Source organism: Enhydra lutris, unplaced genomic scaffold, assembly GCF_002288905.1.
Source record: "Enhydra lutris kenyoni isolate GAN:26980312 unplaced genomic scaffold, ASM228890v2 scaffoldscaffold12, whole genome shotgun sequence".
NCBI classification, from domain to species: domain Eukaryota; kingdom Metazoa; phylum Chordata; class Mammalia; order Carnivora; family Mustelidae; genus Enhydra; species Enhydra lutris.
The window spans coordinates 40624116-40647177 of record NW_019154096.1 but is presented as its reverse complement, the minus strand read 5'-3'; the positions used below and the strand labels follow the sequence as shown (position 1 = coordinate 40647177).

General features: G+C 43.6%; 1 protein-coding gene and 1 pseudogene across 1 annotated transcript in view; both read right to left on the bottom strand.

The window, feature by feature from the left end:
* Positions 1–8838: 8838 nt before the first annotated feature.
* LOC111144655 lies at positions 8839–9158 on the bottom strand (annotated as a pseudogene).
* Positions 9159–12899: 3741 nt separating this feature from the next.
* The window catches only part of LOC111145252 (choline O-acetyltransferase), a 48107-nt gene continuing 37944 nt past the window's right edge, over positions 12900–23062 (bottom strand). The window contains exons 12-15 of the mRNA XM_022500041.1: positions 21513–21654; positions 21323–21385; positions 14962–15099; positions 12900–13169 (exon numbers count right to left, since the gene is read on the bottom strand). Of these exons, the coding sequence (XP_022355749.1) occupies positions 12900–13169; positions 14962–15099; positions 21323–21385; positions 21513–21654 (613 nt within the window). The remainder of the gene's footprint in view (positions 13170–14961; positions 15100–21322; positions 21386–21512; positions 21655–23062) is intronic.

The following is a 23062-nucleotide window of genomic DNA, read 5'->3' as shown; positions in this document are numbered from 1 at the left end:
GTAGACCCCACATATCTGTTTCTGTTGTTGTTTCTGCTTATCTTGTCTAGAGTTCTTGGTTTACTTTAATTGTGTACTGGACATTGCATTACAAAAATTATTTGTAGGAACAGTTTGAGGCCAAGGGTGATGTTATCTTTCTCTATAGAAGACTCCCCCGACACTCGCTGCTTGCCAGTTCCTAGTAACACCAGCAACCCAGGATCCTTTCATACAATTTCAGGGTTTGAGATTATCTGAGCCATACAGATGGCTTGAAACTGGGCCGCAGGACATGTGGAGGTTGGTTCATTTATATTTTATCCTCATTCCTGCCCCAAAGAAGGTGGTAGCTAACCATGATTCCCCCTGGGTATTGTTGGACTCCAATGTTTTTGTATGCCTAACACTGCAAAGACTCAAAAATTGCATCTCATCTTCTAGGCTGCCTATTCAAGGATCCCTAAATAGCCCCAGAGTAAAAGCACCTCCAGTGCTATGCTTACTTATGCTCATCCTCTCCCTGATCTTGATCTAGTGAGCTCTTCTATGATTTTAAGAATATATATATATATATATATATATATATATATATACCAGGAGTAGCTCATTTGGTTGAGCATCTACTTCTTGGTTTTGGCTCAGGTCGTAATCTCAGGATCGTGGGATCGAGCCCCACGTTGGGCTCCATGCTCAGTGGGGAGCCTGCTTGAGATTCTCTCCTTCCCTCTCCATCTGACTCTTCCCCTGCTTCCTGTCTCTCTCTCTCTCTCTCTCTCTCAAATAAATAAATAAATAAATAAATAAATAAATAAATAAATCTTTAAAAATATATACGTATATGCCAGATACTTAAAAATGTCTTCTGTAGGAAGCTTTGTCTGAATTAACTAGTCTACCATTACCAGAGGCAGAGGATTCCCTGTTGAGAGTTTTGCTGGAGCTGCACTGAATCTAGAGATCAATCTGGGGAGAATTAACATCTTTCTAAGGCCTTCATATTCATTATCTTGAAATATCTCTCCTTTATTTAGATCTTCTTCAGTGTCTTTCCATACATTAATATCTGTATTATAATTATAATATGATTATCTGTGTATAGATCTTCATGTCTTTTGTTAGATTTATTCCTAGGTTTTATTATAAATCATGTATTTTGTATTGTGATTTTATGTTTGTTGTGGTGTATAAAATAAAATTGACTTTTGTATATTGATTTTATATAAGCAACCTTGATCTTTTTAATTGATTTGTTAATTTGTTTACAGATTTCTTTTGGATTTTCTATATGGAAAATCACACTGTCTGCAAACAATGATAGCTTTTTTCTTTTATTAAGCCTTTCTTTCCTTTTCTCCTTATTTTATTGTACAAGCTAGAACCTGTAGTGCAATGATGAATAGAAGTGGAAATAGTGCATATCCTCACTTTATTCTACATTTGCAATGATGTATATTGTATGTTTTATGTAAATGTTTGTCAAGCTTATTTCTTTTCTACTTCCTTTTGCAATGGGTTTTTTTTTTAATTTTATTTTTTATAAACATATAATATCTTTTTATCCCCAGGGGTACAGGTCTGTGAATCGCCAGGTTTACACACTTCACCATAGCACATAACCTCCCCAATGTCCATAACCCCACCCCCCCTCTCCCAACCCCCCTCCCCCCATCAACCCTCAGTTTGTTTTGTGAGATTAAGAGTCACTTATGGTTTGTCTCCCTCCCAATCCCATCTTGTTTCATTTACTCTTCTCTTACCCCCTTAACCCCCCATGTTGCATCTCCTCTCCCTCATATCAGGGAGATCATATGATAGTTGTCTTTCTCCGATTGACTTATTTCGCTAAGCATGATACCCTCTAGTTCCATCCACGTCGTCGCAAATGGCAAGATTTCATTTCTTTTGATGGCTGCATAGTATTCCATTGTGTATATATACCACATCTTCTTTATCCATTCATCTGTTGATGGACATCTAGGTTCTTTCCATAGTTTGGCTATTGTAGACATTGCTGCTATAAACATTCGGGTGCACGTGCCCCTTCGGATCACTACGTTTGTATCTTTAGGGTAAATACCCAGCAGTGCAATTGCTGGGTCATAGGGTAGTTCTATTTTCAACATTTTGAGGAACCTCCATGCTGTTTTCCAGAGTGGTTGCACCAGCTTGCATTCCCACCAACAGTGTAGGAGGGTTCCCCTTTCTCCGCATCCTCGCCAGCATCTGTCATTTCCTGACTTGTTCATTTTAGCCATTCTGACTGGTGTGAGGTGGTATCTCATTGTGGTTTTGATTTGTATTTCCCTGATGCCGAGTGATGTGGAGCACTTTTTCATGTGTCTGTTGGCCATCTGGATGTCTTCTTTGCAGAAATGTCTGTTCATGTCCTCTGCCCATTTCTTGATTGGATTATTTGTTCTTTGGGTGTTGAGTTTGCTAAGTTCTTTATAGATTTTGGACACTAGCCCTTTATCCGATATGTCGTTTGCAAATATCTTCTCCCATTCTGTCAGTTGTTTTTTGGTTTTGTTAACTGTTTCCTTTGCTGTGCAAAAGCTTTTGATCTTGATGAAATCCCAATAGTTCATTTTTGCCCTTGCTTCCCTTGCCTTTGGTGATGTTCCGAGGAAGATGTTGCTGCGGCTGATGTCGAAGAGGTTGCTGCCTGTGTTCTCCTCAAGGATTTTGATGGATTCCTTTCTCACATTGAGATCCTTCATCCATTTTGAGTCTATTTTCATGTGTGGTGTAAGGAAATGGTCCAATTTCATTTTTCTGCATGTGGCTGTCCAATTTTCCCAACACCATTTGTTGAAGAGGCTGTCTTTTTTCCATTGGATATTCTTTCCTGCTTTGTCGAAGATGAGTTGACCATAGAGTTGAGGGTCTATTTCTGGGCTCTCTATTCTGTTCCATTGATCTATGTGTCTGTTTTTGTGCCAGTACCATGCTGTCTTGATGATGACAGCTTTGTAAGAGAGCTTGAAGTCCGGAATTGTGATGCCACCAACTTTGGCTTTCTTTTTCAATATTGCTTTGGCTATTCGAGGTCTTTTCTGGTTCCATATAAATTTTAGGATTATTTGTTCCATTTTTTTTGAAAAAAAATGGATGATACTTTGATAGGAATTGCATTAAATGTGTAGATTGCTTTAGGTAGCATAGACATTTTCACAATATTTATTCTTCCAATCCAGGAGCATGGAACATTTTTCCATTTCTTTGTGTCTTCCTCAATTTCTTTCATGAGTACTTTATAGTTTTCTGTGTATAGATTCTTAGTCTCTTTGGTTAGATTTATTCCTAGGTATCTTATAGTTTTGGGTGCAATTGTAAATGGGATGGACTCCTTAATGTCTCTTTCTTCTGTCTTGTTGTTGGTGTAGAGAAAGGCAACTGATTTCTGGGCATTGATTTTATATCCTGACACTTTACTGAATTCCTGTACAAGTTCTAGCAGTTTTGGAGTGGAGTCTTTTGGGTTTTCCACATATAGTATCATATCATCTGCGAAGAGTGATAGTTTGACTTCTTCTTTGCCAATTTGGATGCCTTTAATTTCCTTTTGTTGTCTGATTGCTGAGGCTAGGACTTCTAGTACTATGTTGAATAGCAGTGGTGATAACGGACATCCCTGCCGTGTTCCTGACCTTAGCGGAAAAGCTTTCAGTTTTTCTCCATTGAGAATGATATTTGCGGTGGGTTTTTCATAGATGGCTTTGATAATATTGAGGTATGTGCCCTCTATCCCTACACTTTGAAGAGTTTTGATCAGGAAGGGATGCTGTACTTTGTCAAATGCTTTTTCAGCATCTATGGAGAGTATCATATGGTTCTTGTTCTTTCTTTTATTAATGTGTTGTATCACATTGATTGATTTGCAGATGTTGAACCAACCTTGCAGCCCTGGAATAAATCCCACTTGGTCGTGGTGAATAATCCTTTTAATGTACTGTTGAATCCTATTGGCTAGTATTTTGGCGAGAATTTTTGCATCTGTGTTCATCAAGGATATTGGTCTATAGTTCTCTTTTTTGATGGGATCCTTGTCTGGTTTTGGGATCAAGGTGATGCTGGCCTCATAAAATGAGTTTGGAAGTTTTCCTTCCATTTCTATTTTTTGGAACACTTTCAGGAGAATAGGAATTAGTTCTTCTTTAAATGTTTGGTAGAATTCCCCCGGGAAGCCATCTGGCCCTGGGCTTTTGTTTGTTTGGAGATTTTTGATGACTGTTTCAATCTCCTTACTGGTTATGGGTCTGTTCAGGCTTTCTATTTCTTCCTGGTTCAGCTGTGGTAGTTTATATGTCTCTAGGAATGCATCCATTTCTTCCAGATTGTCAAATTTGTTGGCGTAGAGTTGCTCATAGTATGTTCTTATAATTGTATTTCTTTGGTGTTCGTTGTGATCTCTCCTCTTTCATTCATGATTTTATTTATTTGGGTCCTTTCTCTTTTCTTTTTGATAAGTCTGGCCAGGGGTTTATCGATCTTATTAATTCTTTCAAAGAACCAGCTCCTCGTTTCGTTGATTTGTTCTATTGTTTTTTTGGTTTCTATTTCATTGATTTCTGCTCTGATCTTTATGATTTCTCTTCTCCTGCTGGGTTTAGGGTTTCTTTCTTGTTCTTTCTCTAGCTCTTTTAGGTGTAGGGTTAGGTTGTGTACCTGAGACCTTTCTTGTTTCTTGAGAAAGGCTTGTACCGCTATATATTTTCCTCTCAGGACTGCCTTTGTTGTGTCCCACAGATTTTGAACGGTTGTGTTTTCATTATCATTTGTTTCCATGAATTTTTTTCAACTCTTCTTTAATTTCCTGGTTGACCCATTCATTCTTTAGAAGGATGCTGTTTAGTCTCCATGTATTTGGGTTCTTTCCAAATTTCCTCTTGTGATTGAGTTCTAGCTTCAGAGCATTGTGGTCTGAAAATATGCAGGGAATGATTCCAATCTTTTGATAACGGTTGAGACCTGATTTAGGACCGAGAATATGATCTATTCTGGAGAATGTTCCACGTGCACTAGAGAAGAATGTGTATTCTGTTGCTTTGGGATGAAATGTTCTGAATATATCTGTGATGCCCATCTGGTCCAGTGTGTCATTTAAGGCCTTGATTTCCTTGTTGATCTTTTGCTTGGATGATCTGTCCATTTCAGTGAGGGGAGTGTTAAAGTCCCCTACTATTATTGTATTATTGTCGATGTGTTTCTTTGATTTTGTTATTAATTGGTTTATATAGTTGGCTGCTCCCATGTTAGGGGCATAGATATTTAAAATTGTTAGATCTTCTTGTTGGACAGTTCCTTTGAGTATGATATAGTGTCCTTCCTCATCTCTTATAGTCTTTGGCTTAAAATCTAATTGATCTGATATAAGGATTGCCACTCCTGCTTTCTTCTCATGTCCATTAGCATGGTAAATTCTTTTCCACCCCCTCACTTTAAATCTGGAGGTGTCTTCAGGTTTAAGATGAGTTTCTTGTAGGCAACATATAGATGGGTTTTGTTTTTTTATCCATTCGGATACCCTGTGTCTTTTGATTGGGGCATTTAGCCCATTAACATTCAGGGTAAGTATTGAGAGATATGAATTTAGTGCCATTGTATTGCCTGTAAGGTGACTGTTATTGTATATTGTCTCTGTTCCTTTCTGATCTACTACTTTTAGGGTCTCTCTTTGCTTAGAGGACCCCTTTCAATATTTCCTGTAGAGCTGGTTTGGTATTTGCAAATTCTTTCAGTTTTTGTTTGTCCTGGAAGCTTTTAATCTCTCCTTCTAATTTCAATGATAGCCTAGCTGGATATAGTATTCTTGGCTGCATGTTTTTCTCGTTTAGTACTCTGAATCTATCATGCCAGCTCTTTCTGGCCTGCCAGGTCTCTGTGGATAAGTCTGCTGCCAATCTAATATTTTTACCATTGTACGTTACAGACTTCTTTTCCCGGGCTGCTTTCAGGATCTTCTCTTTGTCACTAAGACTTGTAAATTTTACTATTAGGTGACGGGGTGTGGACCTATTCTTATTGATTTTGAGGGGGGTTCTCTGAATCTCCTGGATTTTGATGTTTGTTCCCTTTGCCATATTGGGGAAATTCTCTCCAATAATTCTCTCCAATATACCTTCTGCTCCCCTCTCTGTTTCCTCTTCTTCTGGAATCCCAATTATTCTAATGTTGTTTCGTCTTATGGTGTCACTTATCTCTCGAATTCTCCCCTCATGGTCCAGTAGCTGTTTGTCCCTCTTTTGCTCAGCTTCTTTATTCTCTGTCATTTGGTCTTCTATATTGCTAATTCTTTCTTCTGCCTCATTTATCCTAGCAGTGAGAGCCTCCATTTTTGATTGCACCTCATTAATAGCTTTTTTGATTTCAACTTGGTTAGATTTTAGTTCTTTTATTTCTCCAGAAAGGGCTTTTATATCTCCCGAGAGGGTTTCTCTAATATCTTCCATGCCTTTTTCGAGCCCGGCTAGAACCTTGAGAATCGTCATTCTGAACTCTAGATCTGACATATTACCAATGTCTGTATTGATTAGGTCCCTAGCCTTTGGTACTGCCTCTTGTTCTTTTTTTTGTGGTGAATTTTTCTGCCTTGTCATTTTGTCCAGATAAGAGTAGATGAAGGAGCAAGTAAAATACTAAAAGGGTGGCAACAACCCCAGGAAAATATGCTTTAGCCAAATCAGAAGAGATCCCAAATCGTGAGGGGGAGAAAGGGGATAAAAAGAGGTTCAGAAAGAAGAAAAAAAAAGAAAGAAACAATTAAAAAAAGAAAACCAATAAAGAAAAAAATATAAAAAGGAAAAAATATATATATATTAGATAAACTAGTTAAAAAACGTTAAAAAAGAAAAGGGTAAAAGTTAAAAAAATTTAGCAGCAGAAGAAAAATAAATTGAAAAAAAAATTAAATTAACTGCAAGGCTAAAGAATCATGGGGAGAAAGCCATGAGTTCCGTGCTTTGCTTTCTCCTCCTTTGGAATTACGCTGCTCTCCTTGGTATTGAAACTGCACTCCTTGGTAGGTGAACTTGGTCCTGGCTGGGCTTCTTGTTGATCTTCTCGGGGAGGGGCCTGTTATAGTGATTCTCAAGTGTCTTTGCGCCGGGCGGAGTTGCACCGCCCTTACCAGGGGCCGGGCTGAGTAATCCGCTCGGGTTTGCTTTCGGGAGCTTTTGTTCCCTGAGCGCTTTCCGTAGAGTTCCAGAGGGCGGGAATGAAGATGGCGGCCTCCCGGTCTCCGGCCCGGAGGAGCCGAGAGCCCGGGGCCCCACTCCTCAGTGCGCCCTCAGAGAACAGCGCCAATTTACTCCCGTCACCCTGCCTCCGGCCGCGCTCCGAGCTGACCGAGCCTGCGACCGGTTCAAGGTAACCCCGAGCTTAGAGCTTACTCCTCGGCTCTGTCTCTGTAGCCGGCTTCCCCGTTCTAATACCTGTAAGCTCTGCGACACTCAGACACCCCTGATCCTTCTGTGACCCTGCGGGACCTGAGGCCACGCTGACCCTGCGTGGGCTTCACCCCGGTTAAGCCTCTGGAGCGATGTCCCTCAGCGGAACACACTTTTAAAAGTCCCGATTTTGTGCTCCGTTGCTCCGCCGCTTGCCGGGAGCTGGCCCCTCCCCCCGCGGTCTATCTTCCCGTCGCTTTGGATTCACTTCTCCGCCAGTCCTACCTTTCAGAAAGTGGTTGATTTTCTGTTTCTAGAGTTGCTGTTCTTCTTCTCTTCGATCTCCCATTGGATTTGTAGGTGTTTGCAATCTTTAGATAAGCTATCTAGCTGATCTCCCACTACCTGAAGTAGTCTCAGCCTGCTACTTCTCCGCCATCTTGACTCCTCCCCTCTGCAATGGGTTTTTTTTAAAAAAATTATGAATTACTGTTGAATTTTACTGAATGCATTTTAATGATCTATTAGAGTGGGTCTATATTTTTATTCTTTAAGCTGTTCATGAGTAAATGACATTTAGCTATTTTCTTGTTTTAAAGTTTTTAATTTCAGTTGATTAACATACAGGGTCATATTAGTTTCAGGTGTACAATATAGTGATTCAACACTTCCATACATCACCAGTGCTCATTATCTAATATTAAACTACCTTCCATACTTGGATAAACCTGACTTGGTCATGGGTATATTATCTTTTTTATATACTGTTAGAGTTTGTTTGCTACTGTTTCATTTTGATTTTTTTAAGTGGGAAGATTTTAAACTATGGCTTCAGTTCATTTAAGATTTATAAGGTTGTCCAGAAATTTTATTTATTCTCTCATTAGTTTTAGTAAGTTATATTTTCTTAAGGATTTTTATCTAATTCTCAAATTTACTGGCATTAAGTAGTTGATATATTTTCTGGTTATCATTATAATGTCTACTGCAGTTGTATCTACCTTTTATTCATTATATTATTTCTGAATTTCTCTTTTTATTGGTTTTACCAGAGATTTGTCTATTTTGTTATTCTTTTTAAAGAAACAACTTTAAAAAGATATTTATCACATTGTATTTTAATTATGAGTTTATCAATATCCCATTAGATTGGGGGCTCCTTGAAAGCCAATGATTGTTGCATTCATTTTGCCTTGACATAGGTAACAAAGTATTTGCTAAATGAATAATGAACACTATTTCTATGCAAACCGTATGTATTTACCCATAATTTCTGAGTGTTAAAACTCCAACTATTCTATAAGCTGATTTAAAATACTCATATTTAAAGAAGAAACTTATACCAAGGCTTTGCTTGAAAGCCTGTGCTAAATCATTTTTAAATTTGTAGCTTTGAGGCATTTATCATTAAAAGCTGGCACTCATACACCTAAACTAACAAGAGCTTAAAATTCATCACACACTTTCTTCATTTTTTAGCTTGACCTTCTTGTAAATCTTTAGCTTCATGGATTTGGGCTGCTTTATAAGGAGATCTTCCCTTATCTGGGTGATTTAAAAGCATAGCTCATCGGTGAATATCTCCTATTTTTCCTTTATTGGCAGTAGGTTTGCATCTACACCTCGTATTATGTCATTCTCGTTTTATCATTTTGGGTTCAAACACATCTCTATAATGCCACCACTGGAGGCAGATTTTAGTAGATTTTGAAAAACTTGTTTTAATTGAGGCTTCATATGTTTCATGGCTTGCCAGCCATAATGGTCTGCAAATCCTGCAGAGGCAATGGTCAGGCTAACGGGTGCTACACAAGGCTCTGACTGTGGCTTGGCTCCCCACCCTCCGTCGAATGCATGGTCAAAGAACCCACTTTTCTTTTGTTTAACTTCTCTTTAACTTTGTTTTCTCCTTCATTGATAGTTGTCCTATCTTTGTTACTTTTTGACTTTACTGTTCCTTCTACTTTCCTTAAGTTTAGGGCCTGACTCTTTTTCTTACTTTGTACATTACACTTAGCTCATCGATTTTCAGTCTTGCTTCTTTTCTGATGTAAGTATTTTAAGGTTAAAATTCTCCTCAAGGCATCAGTTTTGCTGTATTCCAGAGGTTTTGATATAAGTTATCTTTATTATCATTCTGATCAAAGTATTTCTAAATTTCCATTATTATTTCTTCTTTGACCCAATAATTTTAGAATAACATATTTCTTTGATTCTGGAATATTCCTAATGATTTCCTCTTGGAATAGTGCTTTCCCTCATTCTCTCTAATCTCTTCTTCGTGAACTTCTACATGTACCTTCCCTGTATTTTTATTCCTTTCTAATGTTAAACATATCAATCCCCAAAGTTGGAGATAGAATCGGATTTATCATCCAGTCATCCCATCTCTGAGCCTGGTGCTTTTCCCTCCACTCCGTTCTGTCTATGTTTGTGCAGGCTTATGTACAGACACCCATCTCTACACCCAGATTTCTGCCAACACGATCACAAAAAGCCCATGAAGCCTCTCTGCCCTTCACCCTTTCCCCATGCCACACACTAGGAGAGACGAAGTTCCTGCCTCCCTTTCTCTCCTGGACCCTATATCTTTCAGACGTCCACCACTGCTGCTGACCTCAGACAACGCCAAACAGATCATTGACCCAGTTCACAGAACTTATAACAAACTTTGAATACCATTTCTGTTTAGAAAGAATGGCTAATACCGTCTTTCTTGGTATTACTTTTTATTGAATACGGACTTATGGTCTTTAAATATTTTGAATATAGTGCTTTCAATATACAGTTCTTTAGTCATACATATTTCTTCAAAGCACAAAACTATAACTTAAAATTGAAAGGCTATAATACACATGTATATATTGCCATAAATCTAGAACAATTTTATAAAAATAGAACTCAAATGTCAACTTTATATATCTTGGCAACTTAGCGGTATCGTAAGGTGGCCACAAGCATGTTTATTACGCATCACTTTCCCACAGTGACTGTCTCCATGTTTCATTTTCCATCTCTTTGGGGACACTTGGGACAGTCTCCATTACCAGGGTCCCCCAGAGATGCCCATGGCCATGGCTCAGCATTGCCTTTGCATAAAGTCTCAGTGCCTCCACTTGTTCTTGGAGGGGGAAGACCAGCTTCCAGATTCTTCCTCAGAAAGAGGAGGTGTTCCCTCCTGCCAAATGTCCACAATCCCGCACTTCTTGAAGCCCTCACAGTGCATGGTTGGTATCTGAATGTGCAGAGTCAGTTTCCTTTCCCTACGTGCAGAGAATGATAGATGTGAGTTTGGTTCTTTAAAATCAGTGTGAAAAGTTTGAAGCAAATTCATCTGTACATTGCCCGCTGGGGTAACATCATCATGACAATGGACACCAGTGTCCACCGGCTTGTGCAAGACCCTTTACACACATGCTCTACAATCCTCACAGCCTTGCAAGGTCGGGACATTCTTGTCCCCATTTGATGATAGAAAGAATTGAGTCTCTGGGCATTTAAGTCTCTTGGTTAAGGTCAGTGGGGTTGCCTGACCCCCAAATCAGAGCTCTCTGCCTGCCCAGAAATCCATGGAAGGAAACCAGCAGAGAACTCAGATCTGTACAGTGGTCATTTGGTGAGAACAGACAAGTGGCTTTGGGTCAAATTACAGCAGGGAGACAGCAGTTCCCCAGATAGTCCCAGGACACTTGAGCTGCAACTTTCCTAGGGGAGCAGGAAGGTGGATGTCTGTGGAAGCAATATGGACCTACAGACTGGTGACTCTGAAGGGCCACGCAGAATTTCCCAGATCATCCAACAGAAGTCCTCTGTCTAAAACCAGGGCTCAAAGCATTTACTGCTTGGTCCTGTTTGTGTTTTCAGAGAGCTGAGCAAAGGTCATAATGCCAGCGGAACCCATCTCAGCCCTGCCTTCCGTAGAGGTCAAAGTGCAGAAACTTGCCCAGTAGACCAGAGGGACCTGCACAGGGTCCCCAGGCCAGAGCACAGTGGGAGTGTAGTGAGGGGGCTTTGCCAGGACTCCCCTTCAGGGTTGCACCGCAGATCTCTCTAACACTGAGCTCTGTTCCTCCTCTGAACAGAGACTGCCTCATCTATCCGCAGTTTTGATTTTCTGGTTGCTTTCCCACTCCCTTGCCTTTTTAGATTTACCATAAAAATATTCCCCAGTGGGAAGTGCCTCTCCTATCTCCTTGATGATCACAGCCTCTCAGGACAAACTTAACTTTGGCTATGTGCACGGTCTGCCCCTTCATCAGGGCTGACTCTGGACATAGCCCTTCCCTCCTCTTGGCCCTGGTCCCCACCAGCTGTCTGCTCAAACTTGCTCCCCCCACCCCCTGCCAGGCCAGGCAAAGCCCTGCTCTATGCTCCTCCACATGGGGTTTCGTTACAAGCCCTAGATAACATCCTCTACCTGCTTGGGCCACTGAGATCATTTTCTGATATTAATGTCACAGTGGTTTTCTTAAAAGCCTCTCTTAAGAATGAATAAAACAAACAAATAACAACGACAGAAAAATCCCCAAAGCAACCCTCTCTCTTCTCCTCTAGAAGGCAGATCACCTATAACGGGTATGATTCCTTATAGAAAGGGCAGTGGGGAAGCCACCAGAAAAAATGCGAGAGGCAGGATTCTTGGGAAAATGGACTGGTCCTCCCACCAACCCTGCTGCTTAGGGGGCACTGGGTTGTTTCCTCATCCTGGACTGTCGCTGATGCCCCGGGGGCCGAGCAGGCATGACGTCAGTACAATGGCGGATGATTCCTTTTCCCCCTCTCAGATTTTCCCAAACTCAACGGAAGGCTGCCCCCGGGAGATGAAAGGAGAAAAATGTGTTTTGGGGCCTGGGTCACTGTATTTTAAATTAACTGGATGAGTGTGTGTGTGTGTGTGTGTGTGTAGGGATGGGGTGTTTGCAACCCTGTATGGCTCAGTGCAAGCCACCCTGGAGGAGGTCATGATCACACTGCTTCAAATCTGAAAACAATGTCCCCTACTTCTCCCAGAAGAAAAGAGGTATTGACCTGGAGTTAGCCTCCTTCTTCATGACACTTGTAGGTACGCTGCATGTAATAGGGTGACACATTCTCTTGTTGGGCAAAACTTCCCCTGAACACACTAGGTCCCGTTGGAGAAGTAAACACCACCATTAAGCTTCTACGGCCATGGAGGGAAGGTGGTGTAGACTTGCACACCTCACCAAGGCCGCCTCAGAGCCAGGCCGGTCTTACTTCCCAGTACACAGGCCAGAGGGCAGTTTGGCAAATAAGGACAATCCCCATGCCTAAGGAGGGACACTTTCCTCTTCATACTCTTGTTTGCGTGATGCCTCCGTGTGGTCTCTGTTGGGCCCTGAGGACAGGGGAGCTACCGAAAGCTAGGGGAGAGGGTTGGGAGCCGGGGTTTGGCAGGGTCTAGCGGCAGCAGAATGCTGGGTTTGGGGAGGTGAAACCTAGCGGCAGGAGGTTTGGGGAGGTGAAACCTAGCGGCAGGAGGTTTGGGGAGGTGAAACCTAGCGGCAGGAGTCAAGGTTGGTGCCCCTGGATGGGCCTTGTTGCTTTTTCTTGAGGCGCCAGTGGCTTGCCCCCTGTAGACTGTGGCGGACTGCACAGGTCCCTCATTTCAAGGAGGCTTTCTTCCACTGCTTTCGCAAACTCGGAGGAAGAGGTCTCCTTACAGCCATGAAAGCTGGAGATGCAGAAAAGGATATTCTCTGGCTGAGGGTTGTAGCAGGCCCCGTAGCCGTCCGGCACCACAGGACCATAGCAGCAAAACATCTCCATGGTTGTGGGCACCTGGAGGAGAGGACAGGTCAGAAGCCACTGGTCTGAAAAGTAACCTGCGACCTTGCTAGAATACAGGGTGTTTCAGCAACCCTGAGGCCTCAACGGGATATTTACTTCTCCATTTTCCACCTGGGTGCTTGACTGAATTAACCAAATGATTCAATAGCTTCAGCATGGATGGCTACAGCCAGAGTCATAAAAACAAACCCATCTAACTGCACGATATGGAAAGAAGAGGGTCCATAAGGCTCTCCCTGGTGGGAAATCTGCTCAACTTATGAAGTCAAAATCTCCCAGAGTGACCTGTGCTGGGTCTCAGGCTGAGTCTCCCCTTCACCTTGGGGGCTGTATGAGGCACCAAGGCAATCAGGGTAATTTCCTCAATGGCACCCTGGTGGCACCCCATAGTTAGATGGCTTCCCAGAGGGAGTAATTTATGAACAGAAGGAAATCTGGCCTGTCTTCTCTGTTGATTTTCCCCACATCCTTAATTACTGTCAGTATTGCCTGGCTGGTCTGCTTTTCTCCCCATAGCCCCCGGCCATGCGCAATTACCCAGCGCTGGGCATATCAGAGACTGCCATCAACTGGCGTTTTAGTTAGGCACCTAACACATTTTGAATTCAGAGCGCTGAGATTTTGTAATTAGGATCACAAATCAGGAAAATGTGTCTCCGAAGGCATTCCCGCCATACATGTTCATTGCCAGTTGGGAGAAAGAAAAAAACACCAAACCACCCCTCCCGCCCCCAAATTCATTGTCTTAGCTGGTTGTAAGGGGAAAACTAGAACACATTCTCGGGGAGTTGCAGGCTGGGGTTTGTTTTTAAACCCAAGGTTTTAGGCGCTGTGTAGTCAGGCCTTCAGAAATCACACCGGTCGTTTTAATGGGGCAGAACAAACCATTAGTCTTGCTAATAGAGTCACCTCATTGTCAGATAAATTTGCCGTGCAACAGCTGAAGGCCGTAAAACCGTTCCAAAGCACTTTTTTGCCCATGGATGGTTTCCTGAAGAATTTATGTTGTTGTGGCCTGCCCTCGCTGATTCGTGTCTGAGAGCTCACCGCTGTCATGACAGAATCAAATTACGAGTGATTCTGTCATGACAGAATCAAATTACAAATTATGAGTGGGCTTTTATCCTCAAACACAACTTGATCAGCCCCTCTCATTGCCCATGTCCAGCCTTTAGCAGATGAGGTGGAGTCTTAGTCAACTGACGTTTGGGGGTCCTTTTCTTTCCTAAACTGCTGTCCTTCTCCAGTAGACTGTATTCTGTCTTTGTCACAGTGGTCCTCCAACAGAACAGGCTTGGGAGACGCTGGGCTGGCCGCTGATAGTCTGCAGTTGGTCTCATAGCCCTTTACAATAATGACCATGACCTGTTTGGAGGGCCTGTTCCATGCCAGCCACTGGGCTAGGCTTTCTACCCAAACTGTTGCTTCTAGCTGAACCAGGACTTCGCTCTAGACCTGTTGGGCTTCGGAGCCTGTGGCCGTCACGGTGGAACACCACCCCACGAGTAACAGATTGAATGCTGGTAAGCACAGGGCTAGAGCACCAGTTCCCATTCAGGACACCTCTGCTAGGGTGGCATCCATGATTACAACCACTTAGTGGGGAAACCGGTACTCTGAGCATTTAGGTCATTTTGCCAAAGGGCATGCAGCCTGTGAGAAGCTCCTCTGGGACTTGTCTGACTCTAGCCAGTGGGCTGGAGTCACAGGTTTATGCTAACTGGCCTTTTAGAAAGCCCACTGGTTACACTAAGTGGCCCCCTGGGTGACAGCCACACCGTACCTGGCTGGTTGAGAGGACAAACCGGTTGCTGGTCAGGTACGTTTCATCTGTGAACATCTCAGGCAGCTCCTTGCACGTGTCCCGGGCTAGCTCACGCAGCGCCAGCAAGTGGTTGTCGATGGCCATCCCTGTTATGGCCTGGGTAGTTGGGGGCAAAGAATGGGAAATGAGACAGGGGCTCCCACACCCTCCCCCTTCTCTACTCCACAATGCTGATGGCCATTGCAAGGGTCCTGGCTTATGCTGACCTGGCACTTGCTGTGGACAATGTGTGTGGGTAGCTGCCCAGGGCTGACCACTCTACCACTCAGCTGGTGTGCCTCGGATCCTTCCTACATGCACAGGGAGAGTCCGGAGCAGGCTGGGTTCTAAAGTGAGCATGCCTGAGTTAAAGGTCTGTGAGTCTGAGTATCGCCTCCCTCTCAACCCCAGCATGGTCATTGCCGACACACTGCATATGACCCCTCTAATTGGAAGGGGTGGGCTGGGCATCTCTAGTACCTTCTTGAGTAGGGGAGGAGACTGGGGGGCAGGGATGGGTGCTGGGTCCTGTTGGGGCATGGAGAGCGGTGCCCCAGGCTATCACTGGGCAGACACTCACCGCAACAAACACTTTATCCTCCAGCCAGAGTCCAAGGAATGAGGGATAGAGGACATTAAGTCCTGTTCTTAAATCTTGGTTGCTATTTCATGGGCTCAGGATCGGTTCAAATAAACTGGATTTACAGCCTAAGAAATCATTCTGAGACAGGAACTAGACATCTTAGAGGCTCAGCTGATGTTTACAAGGGGAAAGCTTGTTGAATGAAGAAAGATTTTTTTTCCTTTTTATTACAAGATACTTGAACTCTTATCAAAGGTTAAAATCAGAGCAGTGTGGACTCTAGGATGTCTATGTAGGCAGAGCTCAGAGGTGGTCTGGCTGGAAGTGGGCGGTGGGGCCTGCGTACCCATTTCATCTCCTCCCCACTTGAGGCTGCGTGTGTAGCACGCACACTGGTTTTACTTGGATTACATGTTCATTTGGGGTTAATTTTAGGAGTGGTGGAGACTTGGGGGCTGTCTCTGGCCTATAGGAGTGCATTCACATTGGGGTAAGTGTAAATCTTGGGAGGTTCACACTTAGGTAAGACGACTGCTTAGCTGTTAAAGCCCCAGATAGGAGGAAACATCCATCACAATGAACTTCGTTCAAGTTTACAAGGCACGTTTTGGGATTTGACAGCTGTTCTTTTTCAGTGAAGAATGAATGAATAAAGATGAGTCAGAGGCCCCAGTCTCTTCGGATGCACCTAATTATAGGCTGGAAAGATGTTATATAACGGCAGCTCACTTTGGACGTGCCCTGCTAGGACAGAGGGGAAGGACTCTGAGCCCGTCTATGCAGTGAGTGTACTGCTGGTTCCTCTGTCAAATCGCAGACTCGTGTAGACCTGTGGAAGCCGCTGCTCTGTGCGGCAGCCAGCCTCGGGTCCTCACCCCCTCCAGCTCAGGGCGGCAACCAAGGCTGACTGAACGGAGTGTTTGGATTAAGGACACGAGTCGTCATGAGTAACACGATTCATCGTTCAGTCTTTCATTCATTCGGGGAAACTTACTTGAGCTCCCACTATGTGCCCAAGGCTGCTGGGCACTGGGAACGTGCATGCTGTGAAGGGAGAGCCTAAGGTGCTGTGAGAGTCTGTGTGGGAGGGTCTGGACCACGACGACTCCTTCACTGGGATGTCCTTTCTCTGCTACCGTGGCCCAATACAGCTGCCACAAGGCTGTAGCTCTCCTTGCTTCTTCCCCCTGACCCTGACCCCACACCCACACAGCCAGCCAGGCTCCAGATTCACCACAACAGATTTTCACAGTTCTCCCCTTCCCAACCCCCTCTCTTTTATTTAGCTGTTCCCATCAACATAAAATAGTTAACAGAGCTGAACCCTAGAGCCATGCTTTAGAGGATATTTTTCTAAATCTTCCATAAATAAATTATTACCAAAGCTATGTATTTATATAGCTTAAAACTCCGGAGAAGCTGAAGGTGTCTGTCTCTTTGCCAGGTCTGATTCCCACTCCACAGAGGCAACCAATTTGGCTACTTAATTGTCTTAGTTCTAAATAACAGTCTTAGAATGCATTCACTACCTTTTTCAGCTTTATGTCTTTGTGCGATAGAAGACGAACCTTTGGCTCTTTCATACTCCTGCTCTCCAGACAGTCTTCCATTCTCCCATCCTCTCAGTAGAGCTACGTTTAACTCCGCACTGTTTGATCAGGAGTCAGTGCTGACATGATTTAAATTATACAAGTATTCCCATCTGAGTCTCAGGCTATATTATGATCAGATTTCCTTTCTTATTCATCTTTTGTTTTCCTTGGAATGGACAATTTTTAAATGATTGAATTACGATTTTCTCCATTTGCTTAGCTTTCTACAGATCTATAACTAATTGATTCCTAAACTCTCAGTCAGAAGTGTAAAACTTTTCTTAGTACAGTCAACTAAATCAGATAATTTATCAATCTCATTCTATCTCTCACTTCTTGCTTCTTTATTTTTTAAAAATGATTTTATTTATTTATTTGACAGAGAGAGAGCGAGCGAGAGCACAAGCTGGGGGAGTGACTGGCAAGGGAGCCCGAGGTGGGACTCGATCTCAGAACGAAGGCAGATGCTTAACTGACTGAACCACCCAGGCGCCCCCTCTTCTTGCTTCTCTATGGGCTAATTTGTTCTGTGTCTGCTAAACAGCAGTTGACTTGGGACCTCCCTTTACTGTCACCATCTTTCTCACTTTCTTGTGCTGAATCTTCTGATTGTTGGAGCCTATGATGTCTTTTATGTTTTATCTCTTACTTTAGTAGTCTAAATCCTCCAGTAGTTTGACAAGAAAGAAAGCTTAAAAAGTAAAGCTTTTGAGAACTTGTCTGTCTGAAAATGTCTTTCTTTTGTCTACAAAGTTGATCATAGTTTAGCTGGGTATGAAATATACATTAAAAATAATTTCCCCTCAGAATTTGAAGGCATTGCTCCATTATCTTCCACCTTCTAGTGATATTGTTGAGAAGTTCAATTACACTTTTATTCCTGATCTTCGTATTTTTTTTTCCTCTCTCCCTCTGAGAGATTTTAGGATCTTCTCTTTGATCTTTGTGTTGTGAAATTTCCTTGGTATGAATCTTTTCATCTCTCATGCAAGGTACGTGGTGGGCTCTCTCAATATGGAAGTTCACGTCCTTCAATTCTGAGAAGTTTTCCTGAATTATTTTGTTGCTCTTCCCCTTTACCCCCATTTTCTCTTTCTGGACATGTATTACTTGGGATACTGTTTCTCATGTAATGAGCCTCTTTTCTGTCCCATATTTCATTTCTTGTTTTGTTGATATTTGGGGAAGATTATTTCAGCTTTATCTCCCAATCCTTCCATTGCATTTTTTCTACCATATTTCCCCCAGAATTATTTTTATTGCCCCCAAAAGATTTTTTTTCAGTTTTGTGTTCTTATTAATGGATGCAATAAATTCATTATCTTTCAGAGGACCTCAATTACAGTTTTAAAACATGTTCTCCTGCTTCTGCATTGTTTTCATTTCTTTGAAGTTTCTCTTAAATTATTTTTAAAAATTAACCAAAAATTTAAAAATTACACAAAAACATTTCTACTGGCTTTTGTGTCTTATGTTAGTGGCTTTCCTCAATGTCTGATGATTAATGGCTACTTGCTTATATTTCAGAATAAAGCACTGAAAGAATGATAAGAAGATACAAGGGTAAGCCTGTGCTTGCCCTCTGGTAGCCTTCACTGGGAGGTGAGCTAGCTGGGCTATTTCTCTGGGCACCCCAGCCGTCAGTGTCTGTGAGTTTCTTCTCTTGGCCTGGTCAGTCTCACCACAGAGAAATTCTAGAATCTCATGCTTGGAGAGACTTGGTAATAAAAGTACTTCCCAATGTACCTGGAGCTGAGTAGGTAGACTTTGATCAATCACCATGTTTAATCTGATTAACCCTCCCTGAGCTCTACCTGGTGTCCCCAGATCTAGAGTCTTCTGTCTTCAGCTTCTCCAGAGGCTAAGCTTCTAGCTTACCATTGAGAAAGGGGAGGGTAGTCACCTAGCTGCATGGGATGGTGGAAAGGAACTGGGGGTCTGATTCTTTCTTATAGAGATAATCAGCCAACCCTCTTCTTTTCAGCCCTACACACACCTGTACTTCTGGTGGGTGCCTCAATGCCTGAGCCATTCTGTGATTACAATTCTTTGGGTTCCTGGGTCTCCCTTACTGTTCGCCTGGGTTTTAGCTTCCCCTGGTTTGCTAAGTCACTGGCTATCTGTTCTATTTTCCAACTTGAAAACTTTGCTGTTCTTTTTTTCCCCACTCTCTTTGCCTAGTGTATTCATGGCTTAAAAAAGAAAAAAACTGCTTTTGCTGATATTTCTGAGGATTTCAGAGGGAGTGACAGTAAACCCTTGTGTCCACCATGGCTAAGCAGAAGTTGGTGTCTACCTCTTCAATCCGCTGCCCCTGCTCTATGTCAGCTCTACCTAAATATTATATAGGTTCCTAATTAGTGTCACTGAATGTTGGTAGACCACCCATGCTCCAACCAGTCCTCCTTCTACCTGGCCACTGGAATAAACTTTGTGACTGAAAAATCCCACCTCATAAGCTCCCCTGTGCCTCTGTCCTTCGCAAACATACACTGAACTATTTGCCTTTCCTCCAATGTGTCTTATTCTCTCAAGATTCTTTACCTTTGCATGTACTCTTCCCTTCTGGGACCATTTTTCCCTTCTATGTCCACCTGACAAGCACCTCTTCATCCTTCAAGTCTCATATCAAGCACCACTTCTTCTGGGAAGTCTTCCTGGCTTTCCCAAGATGAGGAACTAGCTTGCCCCTCCATGCTCTCTCCTACTTCCTGAGGACTCATTTTACATGAGATGAGATTTATCATTTAAGGGATTTTCCTCTCAGTTACTCAGTAAACTCACTAAGGACAGGGGTTGTGGACTTCACCTTTTATTTCCTCCCACCCAGCACCTTGTCTGGCATTAAGCAAGAAGACCAAAAATACCCACTGAATACGTGAGCATGAGCTGGATTTTCCCCAAACAGAATGAACATTTAACTCTTCAGATGAATTCAGGACCTGGTAACTGAGTGGAAAGAAGTCTACATTGGCTCAATCTAAAACCCAGATAAGCATTGTACTTGCTTTCAAGTATATAGAGTGAAATTCGGTCAAGCCCTTTTCACAGGATCTATGCTCCTTCAAAGACTGTATCAGAATAAATTTCAACTGATATATTGATCACCCGTCCAAGTAGTAGCTTATTCTCTGTTATTTATATGCAAATGATGGCTCTGCCATGCTAGGAAATAAACGACTTCCCTAAACTAAGAGAACATTTCCTTTAGAATTTTGATTTAGGGGCACCTGGGTGGCTCAGTTGGTTAAGCAACTGCCCTCAGCTCAGGTCATGATCCTGGAGTCCCAGGATCGAGTCCCACGTCAGGCTCCCTGCTCAGTGGGGAGTCTGCTTCTCCCTCTGACCTCTCCCCTCTCGTGCTCTCTCTCTCTCATTCCTCTTTCTCTCTCTTATAAATAAATAAAATCTTAACAAAAAAAAAAAAAAGAATTCTGATTTGGGGTACCTGGGTGGCCAAGTGTGTTAAGCATCTTATTCTAGATTTCAGCTTTGGTCATTATCTTAGGGTCATGAGATGGAGCCCTATGCCAGGTTCTATGCTGAGCATGGAGCCTGCTTAAGATTCTCTCCCTCCCTCTCCCTCTGCCCCTCCTCCCCTGCTCTCTCTCTTAAAAAAAAAAAAAAGTAAAAATAAATAAAATTTTGATTTCACTATTAATTTTCAGCAAAGACTTTTTATTCATAGGCGATATAAATAGAGAGGCAGGCAGAGAGAGAGGAGGAAGCAGGCAGGCGATATAAATAGAAAATAAGAAAGCAAAACCAGCTCTAGGTGGGAATGAGTACTGTCCCACCAGCAGTCATACAAGGTGCCCAAGCCACGACAGTGTGCCAGGCTTGGCCGCCATCTCTCACATTTGACTTTTCTTGTTGTATAAACTGTAAAGTACTACACGTATTTGGTGCTATTATTACCATTATTGTTCTTTCAAAGATCATTCATGGTATTCTTGTAAAATCCAAGTGAAAATGAGTGCTGTGTTACCCAGGTACTAAAAATAAGAAAGAGTCTCTGAGAGGCATGGCATCAGCCAAGCCACTGGGTGGCTGGTGGCCCGGCTCTCACACAGGTCCTGTGCTGTGGCCCGGTGCCTGCAGGCCCAGCTTTGGGGCACAGCCCACAGTCACGAGTTCCCCCAAGAAGAGGCACCGTGTCACTCACCATGACTGTGTACTCGGTCTGGGCTCGGATGGCATCTTTCAGAAGCAGCAGCTTTTCTGAATCCTGTCAACAGACCAGAGATGGGGCTCGAAGGGCTACTCAGGGACCAGCAAGTGAAAGGAGCTGGCTGTCCCCGAGCCCCAGCCGACAGGAGGCTCCCGGGGTACTCCTCAGACAGAGCGGGACTTACCGGTATGGCAGCCTTGTGGTCAGTGACGGCCTTCACAAAACTCAGCGCCTCTGGAGTGGCCGAGCGAATGTTGTCCACACGGCCCTCCTGGAACCGGCGAATGGACGCGCTCTCGTAGGTGGCCACGAGTCTTCTGTGGAGCCTGCAGAAGATGGAAGATGAATGGCAAACGCTGTCGCCGTCTCAGGAAACCATAAACGCTGGAAGAAAAATAGCATCTGCAGGCTTTATGTTTACAGCCCTGACTCTACTGGGCACAGTATTTCATTTTAATGTTAATAGAATTCTCGGGGAGATTTCCCAAAGATGAGTGTTGGGGAGTCGCTAATAGGAAGAGCTGTGTACGCCTTCATCCACCAGTGACACTGTGTGGATATAAAATAGAGAAGCGACGGGTAACTTTTCAAAAAACCTCCATCTGGTGGGAAACCTAGAATTTTCTTCGAGACCTGATGAGTGTTTGATTAATAGCACAGAATGGAATAACTATGTGATTAATCATTCATATCCTTGAGGGAATCCTGTTTTATTTAGAACAATTCAAGTATGACCTATGGATCGAGGCAGGGAGGAGGCTGCAGCCCAGGCCTGCCTGTCCGGGGGCAGCTGAGTTTCCAACAGACCCACGGGCACCATGGCTGTGCCTCTCCTGGCCCCAGCCAGCGAAGGTCCTTTCCTTAGGAACACAAACCAAGTGAGCACTCCGAGGCTTGCACATCTGGCTGGCACATGTCTTTCTCACCTGTCAGCAAAGTCTTTGGTGTCGGAGGAGGTGGGGAGGAGGAAGACACAGAATCACAGAGGGGCCTTGATAAGGGGACACAAGTCTTGGGCCTGCGTGCTGGCCTTGTCAGAGCGTGTATCTCCTGTGCTGAGGGAGCTCTACTAAGAGGAAGGCCAAGTCTGATTCAGCCCAGTGCTTGGCGTTGTAACTTGGTGAGAAGGTGAATAAACTTTCTGGACACTTCTGTCTCATTACCCCAGGTAGGAAGGACTCTGGCAGTGAGCTCATTTCCAGTATCTCTACGGTCCCTGGCAGCAGACACCATGCCCAGCACAAAAGTAGATGCCATCACTGGCTAGTCACTGATCAACCCCCATCTAGGCATCTTCCAGGCTTGCTGAATACAGGGGCAGAGTAAAAACATTTTCTTGGTTATGGCTTAGACTCTGAAGAATGTTCTCCATGGGAAGCAGATCCTATTTTGGCTGTTCACAGAGCCCAGCAGCCTCCGGCCATGTCCACTGCTGGCCACATCCAGTGCCACAAGGATCAGTTGAGGATAGAGGAGGCTGTGCGCAGGGCCGGCCAGCCCCTCCTAGCCCTCGAACTGAAATGCTCCCTGTCCCATGGCCCATCTCAGCCACGTGCCAGTGTCAGAATGGCGACAGTGGTTCCAGACACCAGGTCCTACCACGGCTCAGTGTCGGTGAGGTCTCTGTGTCCCCACGATGAGCACAGACCTCACGTGGGGTGACGTCAGCCTTCCCCACGGAGTCCCAGTGCCCAGAGGGGCCGAAGCCATTTCCTCTCCCTGTGAGTTATGGCC